Source organism: Pelophylax lessonae, assembly GCF_965119305.1.
Source record: "Pelophylax lessonae genome assembly, chromosome: 4".
In the NCBI taxonomy this organism is placed as follows: domain Eukaryota; kingdom Metazoa; phylum Chordata; class Amphibia; order Anura; family Ranidae; genus Pelophylax; species Pelophylax lessonae.
This window is the reverse complement of record NC_138771.1, coordinates 610,129,271-610,144,479: the sequence shown is the minus strand read 5'-3', so window position 1 is coordinate 610,144,479 and position 15,209 is coordinate 610,129,271. Positions and strand designations below refer to the sequence as shown.

The window sequence follows — 15,209 nt, the reverse complement described above, 5'->3', positions numbered from 1 at the left end:
TAACACAATCAGAAGATATAAATATAATATAAATGTAAAGTGCTTAGTGAACAAGGTGACTGAAATAGTTTGGTCCAATATTAGCCAAAGGGCATCGGCCACTGATCAATAAATAAATAAAGCACTTAATATGTGAAATAAACACTAAACATGTGAATATAGCAATAGTGTGTTCAATAAATAATGATAATAAAGTGACGCAGTGTGAAGTGGGTCCAATATATCTTATAGGTAGTATTAAATTGAAATAATATAAATAATGATGGCTTTAGGGTGATAAAGTGCAGTCTATAAAATTATATCTGAGAGCGATATGGCATTATGGGTCAACCCATAAAGTGGAAAGAGGTGACTAGTGAAATGTAAATAATGGGCAGTAAAAGTCCATAAGGTGGTTATACTGTCAATTGGATTCCAGGTAACGTTGATGGGTGAATCTCGGGGTGATCCAGATATGGCATGCCGGGTGAGGAAACCAGTGCTCCCCTCTCAATTAATCCCGCACTCACCGGAGCTCGGCACCCCTACAGGGGTAACCAGCGTGATGTTAATATGGGTTTCCCTCAGCCAGGTATGTTCTGTATACCGGTCTCATCAATGGTTGTTACTGGATCCTCTCCATATGTATGATGTATTCAATAAAATCGATACAGCCTCATGTGTGGTTCACATCTATCAATTTATGTAAGAAAACTCCCAGGTCATATACAAGAAGAAGAGCCTCATATAGTGAAGTATTGCATAAAAAAATGTACTTCTTTATTCAAATAAAAATGGTACTTACATTAAAGCAAGTAAAACAAGCATACAATGTAATAGGGACCGCAAATTTTGCAATGCATCCTGGGATTGGCCATAAATACTGAGGGGACATGTGACAGGGCGTCTTAAGCGGGAAACAGATTCCCAGGACGAGGTGGATGGCTGCCTCTCCTCCTGCAGAGCGAGAGGAATGTGGTCTTAGGCAGTTGGCCTAGTGAACCGGATGTGGACCTGAGCTGGAGAGGATCCAGAGTGCTGACGGTGGAGCTGCTGGCAGAGTCTTATGGGAAAAACAGTGTTTGTGAGTACTGAGGGACCTGCCAAGGAAGGGGGACCACTCCAGAGAAGTCAAGGGATCAAGGAGCTAGCTCACACAGAGAGTATGATAGTAAAGGATGTGCCAAGTACAAAGTCCTGAAGAATAGGAACAAAAGGGGATGCCAAGAAGGGCCCTGAAGTGTGTTCTGCATTACAAGTACAGCTTATCTAAAGCGGTCCATTTATCACAACTTTATCGCTGTTTCCAAGGTGAAGCAGCGGCCTTGCCGCATTCAGCAATATTCAGTCGTCCCAGCAGATTGTGCATAGTTATACATGTTGGAGTATCCCACTCATTCCCTTCTCCTACCCAAGTTCTCAATAAAAATACAAAAACCAAAGCTACTGGACTGTTTCCTGACTGAGATAAAACATTTGGGAAAATGTTGAACTGTCATGCTGTTGCTAATGGTAACCCTACATATATATATATATATATATATATATATATATATATATATACATATACATATATATATATATATATATATATATATATATATATATATATATACATATATATATGTTATTCTGCACAGCCGTCCTGCACTGTAGCAGTAAGGCTACCATGCATGTCGGCAAATGGTTAAGGTAACCAGGATGGGGTGTAGGGTAGTATGGGATATATGGGATACAAGCTGCTGACACTGTCCTCTGTCCTGCTGACCCCTGCATCCTCTTTCCCCCTCCCCCCACCCCCACATCAGATGTGGTATATCCAGCCCTGCAACTCTTACCTGAACAGGTGGAATCCCTGGACAGGAAGACACTTCTGTTCCGCACCTCAGACTACGTGCTTCTCCTTCTCACCTTCTGGGCACCCTCCATAAATATTCATGCTGACTATTTGCCTTGCTCCACTCCTATGTTCCAGAACAGTGATGGCAAACCTTGGCACCCCAGATGTTTTGGAACTACATTTCCCATGATGCTCATGCACTCTGCAGTGTGTTGAGCATCATGGGAAATGTAGTTCCAAAACATCTGGGGTGTCAAGGTTCGCCATCACTGTTCTAGTACCTAGAAGGCAGGGAAGAGTAATCAAACCTGCAGGCTGTGAAACCTAAAACAGCCAAAGGAAATTAAACAAATGCTCCATTGATTACAGAGGAGCCAAAAAGAACTAAGTTTACCTAACACTCTACCAACCTAACGAGGAGGGTGCTACATGTGATTCCATGGGTATGTGCAATTTTAGGACTTGACGCCTTTGGTATCTATTTACTCGACTCAACCTCATCTTTTATATATTACCAAAAAATTGGATATTATATTGTGTTTACGTGTGTTAAATTCATTTTAGTGTATTTTTTTTCTGAAGCTATGCGTTTCATAAATAATTTCCCAAATATCGTGCAACATAAAAAAAATTGCAACTACCGCCATTTTCTTCTCTGGTGTGTCAAATTTTAAAAAACATAGACATATTAGAAATATACTTTTTTTTTTTTTTGGGGGGGGGGGGGTTACAGTAAACCCCCGCTCCATCGCGGTTCAGTTTTTGCAGTCCCGGTATATTGCGTTTTTTTTCTGTAATGTTATTTTACTAATTAAATCATTGAGAATTAAATATTTTTGTGTTTTCCAATGCTCTGTTTCTCTGTCTCTATTGTTTTAAAAGTGTGTTTAAAGACCCTAAAATGCTTTTAAAAGTAGAGTGACAGTAAAAAAACATGCCTACAGTGTATTTTAATAGGGTTTTTCTATTTCGCGGATTTTCACTTTTTGTGGGTGGGTCCGGAACGTAACCCCCGCGATGGAGGGGGGTTTACTGTACAGTAATTGCTAGCAAAAAAAAAAAAATGCAGATTTTTAACAAGTGTACAAATAAAATTAAAAAAAATATATATTATATTTCTTTTCTTTGCAGAACGTGGAGATGAGCTCCATAGACGTCTCTGTTATAAGGAGTCTAAAACTCCTCTAACTGGCTGCAAAGCAGAATACAAACAACATCATTCATTTTATATCTACCTAAGTACATTTTTTTTTATTGGATTTTCAGTCCTGACCATAGTATATACAGATAATAAGTAGAAGTCCTCTAGAACAGAGTAGAGGTGTGCAGGGATTATAAGGTGAATGGTGGGGAGGGGTAGAGCTGTCAGTTTAGGAAGTTGGGAACTCAGAGAAGAGGAACCTAAGAAGTGAGGAGAGTGGGGAGTGATTTCCAGAGTGCACAGCAGCAGAGAAAGACAGGAAGTGACATCTGGTCCTGTACTCAGTGCAGACTGTCCTGTGTTAGGTATGTAAAATACTTCTTCTACAGAGGAGGACACTGAGAGATATGTGATGGAGGAGGAGGGTGGTATAGTGATCTGTGTGATGGAGGAGGAGGGGGGATTTCAGTGTTGTTCACCATTATCTCCTCCTGTAGGTGATGTGTGTACAGTGTGGGGACTCCCAGCTCTGTGTCCCCCCATCTCTAATCAGGAGGATTGGATCTCTTTTGGCACACATTAAAAACGTGCGGTGTTGTTAATGGCAACCCAAAATGGATTTTTTTGCACCCTAGAAGGTGCAGAAGCTTCATATATTTTTTATTTCTTGGTTTGTTTTTTGCATGTAAGCCAAACCATTCAAGGGATCCTATGTGTGTTTTATACTCCCACGGTGTGATCCTATGTATATATGTATATCACATACACTCACACCCAGTATTTCACAAAAGTCAGTACACCCCTCACATTTTTGTAATTATTTTATTATATCTTTTCATGTGACAACACTGAAGAAATGACACTTTGCTACAATTGTAAAGTAGTGAGTGTACAGCTTGTATAATAGTGTAAATTGTCTGTCCTCTCAAAATAACTCAGCACACCGCCATTAATGTCTAAACCGCTGGCAACAAAAGTGAGTACATCCCTAAGTGAAAATGTCCAAATTGGGACCAATTAGCCATTTTCCCTCCCCGGTGTCATGTGTCTCGTTAGTGTTACAAGGTCTCAGGTGTGAATGGGGAGCAGGTGTGTTAAATTTGGTGTTATCGCTCTCACTCTCTCATACTGGTCACTGAAAGTTCTGGCACCTCATGGCAAAGAACTCTCTGAGGATCTGCAAAAAAGAGTTGTTTCTCTACATCAGGGGTCTTCAAACTATGGCCCTCCAGTTGTTCAGGAACTACAATTCCCATCATGTCTAGTCTTGTCTGTGAATATCAGAGTTTTACAATGCCTCCATAGGATGTGTTGTTCTAAAACAGCTGGAGGGCTATAGTTTGAGGATCCCTGCTCTACATAAAGATGGCCTAGGCTATAAGAAGATTGCCAAGACCCTGAAACTGAGCTGCAACACGGTAGCCAAGACCATACAGTGGTTTAACAGGACAGGTTCCACTCAGAACAGGCCTCGCCATGGTCGACCAAAGAAGTTGAGTGCACATGCTCAGCGTCATATCCAGCGGTTGTCTTTGGGAAATAGACATACAAGTGCTGCCAGCAGAGGTTGAAGGGGTGGGGGAGGTCAGCCTGTCAGTGCTCAGACCATACGCCGCACACTGCATCAAATTGATCTGCATGGCTGTCGTCCCAAAAGGAAGCCTCTTCTAAAGATGTTTCACAAGAAAGCCTGCAAACAGTTTGCTGAAGACAAGCAGACTAAGGACATGGATTACTGGAACCATGTCCTGTGGTCTGATGAGACCAAGATAAGCTTATTTGGTTCAGATGGTGTCAAGCGTGTCACCAGGTGAGGAGTACAAAGACAATTGTGTCTTGCCTGCAGTCAAGCATGGTGGTGGGAGTGACATTATCTGGGGCTGCATGAGTGCTCCCGGCACTGGGGAGCTACAGTTCATTGAGGGAACCATGAATGCCAACATGTACTGTGACATACTGAAGCAGAGCATGATCCCCTCCCTTCGGAGACTGGGCCGCAGGGCAATATTTCAGCATAACGACCCCAAACACACCTCCAAGATGACCACTGCCTTGCTAAAGAAGCTGAGGGTAAAGGTGATGGACTGGCCAAGCAAGTCTCCATACCCATGTGATCATGGAGGAGTGGAAGAGGACTCCAGTGGCAACCTGTGAAGCTCTGGTGAAATCCGTGCCCAAGAGGGCAAAGGCAGTACTGGAAAATAATGGCGGCCATGTACTCACTTTTGTTGCCAGCAGTTTAGACATTAATGGCTGTGTGTTGAGTTATTTTGAGGGGACAGCAAATTGACACTGTTATACAAGCTGTACACTCACTACCTTACATTGTAGCAAAGTGTCATTTCTTCAGTGTTGTCACATGAAAAGGTATAATAAAATATTTACAAAAATATGTGGGGTGTACTTACTTTTGTGAGATACTGTGTGTGTGTGTGTGTGTGTGTGTGTATATTTTTATTATTAAAAAAAATTCTTATTGATGATGTTGATTTGTGCTGCTGAGAATTATTTTTCCCCCCACCCTCCTACGCATGCGCAGATGTGCCAGAGGCCTTTGAGTCCTGAGCGCGTCTTGCGACACATCTGCACACTTGGGTTTGCAGAAGAGATAGCTAAGCTCTTCTGCAATTAAAAGCTGCCTACTCACTGTTTTCTAAATGTTTGCTTTAGTTCCACTTTAAAATATAGTAGTTTCTTGATTTAGCAAGTTCTCAAAACTGCCAAAACTTCCTAAGGCTTCTTTCACACGGTCCGTTGCGTGCTGCGGTCCGTTCTCTGCTCAGCGGGATCGATCCGCCGATCCCCGCTGAGCCGGCGGATGACAGCTTCATCTCCGCACTGTGTGCGGAGAGGGAGGTGTCAGCGCCCCGCTGCTCTCTATAGGGAATCGGATGAGAACAGACCACCTGTCCGCTCTCATCCCATCCGATCTGATCCTCCTGGACGGATGGAAAATAGGGTTTCCATCCGTCCGGATTTCACGGACAGGATCGGATCGGAGAGCAGTGGGTGTCAGCGGACATTACTCCGCTGACATCTGCTGCCCCATAGTGATGCATGGAGGATCCAATCAGATCCGCCTAAAAAACTGACAGGCGGATCTGATCGGATCATTCGTGTAAAAGGAGCTTGTCTGACTTTGACTGTTATATTACCAAGTGCATGTGGTCAAGCTCTGTTACCTGTTGGATTGCGTGAGAATATTTAGACATCCTGTACAACTGCACTGAGTACAAGGGTAAGGTAGGGGAATGACTGAAAATGGAGGCTATCCGTACAATATCTACCTGAATATCTATTTGTCACTTTAAGTGGAATTTTTTTGATAAGTAGAATTCCAGCCTAACTAATCCTAAAAACGTTCCCTCCTGCTACCTATGCTGCCTAACCTGTGTAAAAAAGATCTGTATACTTATTTTTTAGCCCGTTCCAGTTCGTTTACATGATCCCCCATGTTAGTCAGCGGAGGCTGCAGGGAAGAGAAGGACGCTCAATAATGGTCCAATATAGCTGTGCCTAAAATTATTCTTTAAACTCACATTTTTTTAAGTTAGTTGTGGTAAAATAAACACTAAATCTACAAAAAATGGTTATTTCCTATTTAGAATAGCAATTTTTACATTCATACCTCAACTTTGATACTGTCTACACTCATGATTCTACAAAACATTTTATGTTTCCTACAGGTGGTTTAATAAACTGAATTGTGAAAAGGATTTAGATTTAAGCAGATTATCACCAAATGATGAGTTCCACTAGTGAAAAGCCATTTTCTTCTACGGATTGTAAGCAGGCCTTTAGAATTATGGAGCATTTAATAATTCGTCAGAGGAATCATAATGGAGAGAAACCATTTAAATGTTCAGAATGTGACAAGTGCTTCACCGATAAATCAGGTCTTAGAAAACACCAGAAGATCCACACAGGGGAGAAGCTTTTTAGATGTCCAGAATGTGACAAATGCTTCCCAGAAAAGGGAAGTCTAACCAATCATCTGATGATTCACACTGGCGAGAAGCCATATTTATGCTCCGAGTGTGATAAACTTTTTAGGTCCAAATCGGAGCTAACCCAACACCAGAGGGCTCACACAGGAGTAAACCCATATAGATGTGTGATATGTGGCAAGTGTTTCGCAAAAAAGCAAATTCTTATTGGTCACCTGAGAATTCACACAGGGGAGAAACCCTTTAAATGCTCAGAATGTGACAAATCCTTTGCGGAAAAGGGAAATCTTACTCAACACCAGAGGATTCACACAGGAGAGAGACCATATAGATGTTTGGAATGTAACAAGAGCTTCAAAGAGAAGTCACATCTTACTATACACCAGAAGATTCACATAGAAGAAAAGCCATATGTGTGTCCAGAATGTGATAAACGTTTTAGGTTCAAATCAAATCTGACCAAACACCAGAGGACTCACAAAGGACAGAAACCATTTGGATGTTCTGAATGTGACAAGTGCTTCACAGAAAAGGCTAATCTTGCTAAACACCTGATGATTCACACAGGAGAGAAACCATTCCTGTGTTCTTTGTGTGATAAATGTTTTATAGCCAAATCTGATCTGATCAAACACCAGAGGGTTCACACAGGAGAGAAGCCATTTAGATGTTCATATTGTGACAAGTGCTTTACTGAAAAGGGAAATCTTACTAGACACCAAAAGAGTCACATAGGAGAGAAACCATATAATTTTTCATCGGAACATTCACACAGGACAGAATCTGTTTATATGTTGTGAATTTCACATAAATTTAGGCAACACCTAATTAAAGCTTAACGTCAGGCATACAAAATAGACTGATAAATAAACACGGGTGTGCGGCCAATGAGGCAAAGTAAGGAGACCACGTCAGGCAGCAGTTGGTGGAGGGGGCAGCATTGAAGCTGGAATATCCATACTGGAGGCTCCATCCTCACTGTGGTTCAGTAACCTTTCTCTGTATATACAGGGCAGAGTAAAGCAGCTCATAGTTTAGTACATAGATTATGCAATTTTCTTTTCTTCAGAAAGCTTCCCGGCCGACAACACATGGATTACTGCTAGCAGCTATAGCCACCGACAGTAATTGCATAGAAAAATCCGACAGACTGTTTGTACCATCGAGTCGATCGATGAATCAACCTGGGTACAGTCAACCTGCCCATACATGGATCAAATCACGCCTGGTCCCTGCTGAACAGGCTGAATTTCGTTCAATGTATGGCCAAATATACTGGGACTGTTTGATTACCGAGTGCACAGGGTCAAACTCTGCTACCTACTGGACCACACAGTAATTGATTAGACGTCCTGTAGCACTATTGTGTTCTGCCAGAAAGGAGCCTTCCCTGTCAGGAGAACAGAATGATCACTGCAGGTGGCTGTAGCTGCTGGAAGCGATCGCATGATCCGACTGGTTTGGCTGTTCTGATGTCGATCAATGGATCAACTTTGGTTACAACCAGCCTGCCCATAGATGGATCAAACCTCAACAGGTCTCTGCTGAACCGGCCGAGTTTAAAACTATCTATGGCCAGCTTTACTAAGCTGGTTGCTAGGGCACTGGCTGCTGGGCAGCATCTTGGCAACCAACAGTTTAGTGCGTCCAAGCAACCAATGATGCACAGTTTCTAGTCCTCTGGTCAGGCCATAGCGTCATCGATTGCTATGCCAGTATCCTAGCAACCAAAGGATTATTGTCGCAAAACTGGGGTAGCATGGTGGTGGCTTTTAAGGAGGGGGACACTGAAAGCAGCCACCTTTTTGAAGCATTGGTTAAAATTCTGTAAGGATATATCCTTTGATGTGCTAGCCATTTTTGGGAATTTTTGTTGCTGTCAGTATCCCCTATTGGGGAGATTCACTGGTTACTAATGTCCCTGGAACTGGAAGTGAGGGAAAATGCAAAAAATTGAGTTGGCAACAAAACACACATAGTGGGTAATTCTTCCATTGAGGATACTTGTTCCATAACTGCACAAGAGAGGATTTACATTCTTTTGAAGAAATTTAGGGGAAAAAAAGAGATGTTTTCGCCTTATCATACTGTTTTTTTTGTCACATGGGAGAAAGTACCCAATATTCTCACACCAACAGTTTGTGTCTTTCAGTCACTCTGTCATTATGGGGATCGTTTCGTAGGCCTCGTTGAAACCATGTGCAGAGACGTGAGTTTTTCTGTGGCTGTTTCTGGAAGGGCACAAAGAAAACAATTGTTCTCTATGTGCTCTGTTTAAACCACAACACTGGTATCATGTGTGGATTATTTTTGTGCAGAAATCTGCAACTTGTATGCATTTTTCTGCACAGAAAAAAAAACTCATGACTCCAACATTGTAGTGTAAACAGGGTACATAGAGAACTTTTTTTTTTTTTCTTGTGCTCTTGCAGAGAATTTATTACATATTTCTGCACGGGGAAAAAAAAGTCACATGACAGCAGTGTTTTGGCGTGAACAGGACACAAAAAAACAATGGTTTTATTTGTGTCCTTGCATAAATATGCACATCTCTGCACATAGTGCAAACAAAGCTATGCAAGTCAAATCTGCTTGTTTTTTCCAATCCATTTTTAATGCCGTAGGGTGTGAACAAAGATTCTTATTTTTGTTGCCACTTGTAGATGAGTGGAACTTTATTTCAAAAGTCTCCCTGTTCCTCTTAAAAAAAATACCATGGGGTGTTTACTCTCCAAAATGTAGTCATTTTGTGGGTGTTTCTCCTGTCCTGGTGCTCCAGGGCTTCCAAAAATTTGATGGGTAGTAAGGAATTTAGATGTGTAATTTATTCCTCTAGAAAGCCTAAAGGTACTCCTTGGATTTTGGGTCACTCCGTGTGGCTAGGCTCTAAAAAGTCTCACACATGTAGTATCACCACACTCAGGAGAAGTAGCAGAATGTGTTTTGAGGTGTATTTCTAAGTAGGTCTATGCTGTTTCTTTGAAATATATTGATGACTTTGTGTGAAAAAAAAAATGCTAGGGATGCACCGAATGTTCGGCAACCGAAATTATTCGGCCGAAAATAGCAAAAAAAGCACTTTCGGTGTTCAGCCGCATAAGTAAAAAGGCCGAATAAATTTGTGCCGAACAATGACGTTTTTAATGACGCGGATGGTGGGTCGGTAAGCCCAGATTGCGGGTCCCCGACCGGCGACCCGCCATCCCCGAGCATCACTGTAAACATAGCCAGAGGCACTACAGGAAGCAGAGCGGATGCTTCCTGTATAGCCGCTTAGCGCCGGCTTCTGTCACAGGCGGAGTGATACCAAATGTACTCCGCCTCCGCCTGTGACAGGGCACAGGAGCCATACAGCAAACATCGACTCTGCATATGGGAGGGAGGGAGGTAAGGAGAGACATGAGAGGACAGAGACACCAGAGGACAAGAGAGAGAGAGACACGAGAGGACAAGACAGAGAGAGACACGAGAGGACAAGAGAGAGAGAGGACAAGAGAGAGAGTGAGAGGACAAGAGAGAGAGAGAGGACAAGAGAGAGAGAGAGACACGAGAGGACAAGAGAGAGACACGAGAGGACAAGAGAGAGAGACACGAGAGGACAAGAGAGAGAGTGGGAGGACAAGAGAGAGAGTGGGAGGACAAGAGAGAGAGTGGGAGGACAAGAGAGAGAGTGAGAGGACAAGAGAGAGAGACATGAGAGGACAAGAGAGAGAGAGGACAAGAGAGAGAGAGGACAAGAGAGAGAGTGAGAGGACAAGAGAGAGAGGACAAGAGAGAGAGGACAAGAGAGAGAGAGAGAGAGACATGAGAGGACAAGAGAGAGAGACATGAGAGGACAAGAGAGAGAGACATGAGAGGACAAGAGAGAGAGACATGAGAGGACAAGAGAGAGAGACACGAGAGGACAAGAGAGAGAGACACGAGAGGACAAGAGAGAGAGAGGACAAGAGAGAGAGTGAGAGGACAAGAGAGAGAGACATGAGAGGACAAGAGAGAGAGACATGAGAGGACAAGAGAGAGAGACATGAGAGGACAAGAGAGAGAGACATGAGAGGACAAGAGAGAGAGACATGAGAGGACAAGAGACATGAGAGGACAAGAGAGAGAGAGGACAAGAGAGAGAGTGAGAGGACAAGAGAGAGAGAGTGAGAGGACAAGAGAGAGAGACATGAGAGGACAAGAGAGAGAGACATGAGAGGACAAGAGAGAGAGACATGAGAGGACAAGAGAGAGAGACATGAGAGGACAAGAGAGAGAGAGACAAGAGAGGACAAGAGAGAGACAGACATGAGAGGACAAGAGAGAGAGAGTGAGAGGACAAGAGAGAGAGAGAGAGACATGAGAGGACAAGAGAGAGAGAGAGACATGAGAGGACAAGAGAGAGTGAGAGGACAAGAGAGAGAGAGTGAGAGGACAAGAGAGAGAGAGTGAGAGGACAAGAGAGAGAGAGTGAGAGGACAAGAGAGATAGAGTGAGAGGACAAGAGAGAGAGAGACATGAGAGGACAAGAGAGAAAGAGAGACATGAGAGGACAAGAGAGAGAGAGAGACATGAGAGGACAAGAGAGAGAGAGTGAGAGGACGAGAGAGAGAGAGAGACATGAGAGGACAAGAGAGAGAGTGAGAGACATGAGAGGACAAGAGAGAGAGTGAGAGGACAAGAGAGAGAGACACGAGAGGACAAAAAATTGGCAAAATAAATGGAAAAAATGCGAAACACCGCGTTCGGTATTCGGCCTTCGGCCAAGCATTTCATTATTATTCGGCTTCGGCCAAGAATTTCATTTCGGTGCATCCCTAAAAAATGCATTTTCATTTTCTTTCCTACATTTTTCAAAAACCTGTGGCGAAAAATTACATTTTCAAAATACTTATTATGCCTTTCAAAAAATACCTTGGAGTGTTTGCTTGTTGGTGTTTCCATTGTCCTGGTGCTCCAGTGCCTTCAAAAATGTGATAGGTAGTCATGAGATGCGTAATTTATAGGGATGCACTGATCCGACTTTTTTGGAGCCGATACCGATATCTGGCGTTGTGAAATCGCCGATACCGATACGGAACCGATCCGGAGCTACACACAAAGCAAGCGGCTGCAGTACAGAGCAAAGCCGTTGCTTCATGTGTGTGGCTCCTCCATTCACAGGTGGAGTGTATCTGATATCACTCCGCCTGTGAGCCGGACCTATACAGGAAGTAGCGGCTCCCATCCCATACTATTACTGCACCTAGTAAGGGATGGCTGAGCCGTTACATAGCAAAAACCGGATCGGCCCGTTGGACGGCTAAATTTTACCGATCTCCGATCCAGCTATTTTGTCCGGATCGGGGCGATTTCCGATCCGAATATCAGATCGGTGCATCCCTAGTAATTTATGCCCCTAGAAAGCCTCCATAGAAACTAAACTCGCACAAACCTACTGGGAGGCTTAGGGAAAAGGTGGCATAGTTTAAAGTAGAGCTCCACCCAAAAGGGGAAGCTCTGCTTGTTTGCTGCCCCATTTGGCACCTTTCGGGGGGGGGGGGGGAGGGGGGAGCGGGTACCTGTTTTTGGCCGCCTCCTCTTTCCCCTGCCGCAGGGTCATTCACAAAGTGCAGCATGTTTTGCGCATGCGCAGTAGGGATGTGAAGCAGCAAGGCTACACGGCCAGTTTCCCTTACAAGGAATGGCGGTGGCAGCTGCCAATTGAAAAATCGGCTAGGATGCCGACATGTGGGATCCCTGGACAGGTAAGTGTCTTAATATTAAAAGTCATCAGCTACAGTATTTGTAATTTCTGACTATACATTATTTGGTGGGGGGCTGGAGCTCAGTTTTAAGGTTAGCCTGAGGGCTTTAGGCAATTGGTAGGATTAGACAGGAGATTTCCAGTACATGACAATTTTTGTCTAGCGCCATAAAAGATCCCTTCATAAAGTTGATATACGTGCATCTTATCATACCATACTTTTACTCTTTAGGATTACCAGAAGGTCTAAGACCCTTTAAGAGCCAAGGCCTGCCACCAGCAGTGCAAACAACCAAATTCCACATGAATTCTGACCCCAAAAGAACCCCTCAAACACAACAGTGCCTGCAAAAGGGTACAATACAGTCCACAGAACTCTGAGAGGTGGAAATGTAGTAAATGTGTACTACATAAACAGGCAGCAAGGAGATAAGACACTGATTACAAGCTTGCCTGCAAATTGCTGGTGCTACAGGTGCCTGTCAGTGCCAGGGGTGCTGTTTGCTCCTTTGTTGAACATAGCAGGGGATTTTTTAATGTCGGAGAGAAATGTCAGAAAATGGCACCAGAAATGCACCTCCCCATTAAAATGAATGGAAAAAGCGTTGAAAATGCACCTGCAATGCATTTTTGTGGTGGTTTTTTTTTTTTTTGAGTCACGTGTCCCAAGTTTCACAGGTGCACGATTAGAGTCTGGAGTCCAGAAAATGTGACAAAAACACATATGCGTTTTTACAGCAATTTTTCAAGGAGCAGCGTGAAAGGGCCCTAAAGCTTAATAAAGAGAGTAGAGAATACAGGAGAGGGCTGCTATTACAGCAATTAAAGAGACATACATGCCTTTCTCTTTTAAGGGGAATGTTGCTTATTGTTTCCTTTTTTGGTATTTCTCTGTTATGTTTGGAAAAACCCAATAAAAAGTATTTTAAAAAATATATATATATATATGTTTTGGCATGTTCAAGGGTAAATATTTTGTCAAATATTTGATCGTGATAATTTCATATCTACATTTCCAGTTGGAACATGGGATTCTAGATTCCTTCTCATGTGTTTACCAGGATATTCATTGTTGCTTTGCTAAATAAGTTTGTTTACAGAGTTCAATGGCTCCAGCTTAAAGGATAAGTTCACTTAAAAAAAAAAAAAAAAAATGAATGTGCATTTTTTTTTGCAGTTAACAAAAACATGTAAACAGCCTGAAAAGCATTGCACCAGTTGTAACATGTTCCCAAAGGTAAACTTATCCTTTAAATTTACATACAATTAAATGAGTCAGATTATCAAACCTGCACTGTTTGCAGATTAAGTTAGAGACAATTTGAAAGTTAACAAATGTTGCTGTAGTATTGGGCCAAAAGTATTGGGCCACCCCAGAGGCCTGTTCTGAGTGGAACCTGTCATGTTAAACCATTGTATGGTCTTGGCCACCGTGCTGCAGCTCAGTTTCGGGGGCTTGGCAATGTTCTTATAGCCTAGGCCATCTTTATGTAGAGCAACAATTTTTTTCAGATCCTCAGAGAGTTCTTTGCCATGAGGTGCCATGTTGAACTTCCAGTGACCAGTATGAGTGAGTGAGAGAGAGATCACACTAGATTTAACACACCTGCTCCCCATTCACACCTGATACCTTGTAACACTAATGAGTCACATGACACCGGGAAGGGAAAATGGCTAATTGGGCCCAATTTGGACCTTTTCACTTAGGGGTGTACTCACTTTTGTTGCCAGTGGTTTAGACATTAATGGCTGTGTTGAGTTATTTTGAGGGGACAGCAAATTTACACTGTTATACAATCTGTACACTCACTACTTCACATTGTAACAAAGTGTAATTTCTTCAGTGTTGTCGCATGAAAAGATAAAATAAAACATTTACGAAAATGTGAGGGGTGTACTCACTTTTGTGAGATACTGTACATGCAAAGTATTAATAATTATAATCAAAATAAATGATAAAATAATTAAAGATAAAAAATATTGATAAATTAAAAAATATAAGGATGTAAATATGAACATAAAACTAAAATAGAAAAGACATTTGGCATAAGCAAGATAAGGAAATCGCATCCACAAATTGCCAAAATTATACCAAATATATATATGTATGTATGTGCATCTAGACATCTGTACGTATATATGTAAATTGAACTATATCATCAGTGCTCACAGGAAACAAAGAAGATGGTAAAAACACGCTACTTGTGAGAAATGAATATATACAAATTTTTATGTCTGTTTTCCAAATGGCGAAAAGAATTAGAGGATAATGTTAAAAGAAATGAAGATTCTCTGGTTGATAAAAAAGTTAAAAAACAGGAGCTGGATATCATAGACTACAAGAAAGGTCAAGTATTTGACTGGAGACATCTGTTACCCGGAAGATATGAGATTTAAATTTACCTCAGACAATATTTGGGTTAAAATGAGAGTTCTTTGACTATGAGTGAAAGCTTCAAAACCGCAATTATTTTATTAGTATATAGCCTGAAAGCCCCAAATGAATTTGCAACAATCCATCTATAGTACATACAACAAAATGGAAAATATTCAAAGTTTAACAGAACACATATATAT

At 42.2% G+C, this 15,209-nt stretch overlaps 1 protein-coding gene across 1 annotated transcript in view; it reads left to right on the top strand.

Moving 5' to 3' along the window:
* LOC309552827 (uncharacterized protein) overlaps nt 1-15,209 on the top strand; it is a gene marked incomplete at its 5' end in the record, with an annotated part of 75,671 nt that overhangs the window by 21,742 nt on the left and 38,720 nt on the right. Inside the window, one exon of the mRNA XM_082253737.1 lies at nt 6,692-7,703. Coding sequence (XP_082109863.1) covers nt 6,692-7,703 — 1,012 coding nt within the window. The remainder of the gene's footprint in view (nt 1-6,691; nt 7,704-15,209) is intronic.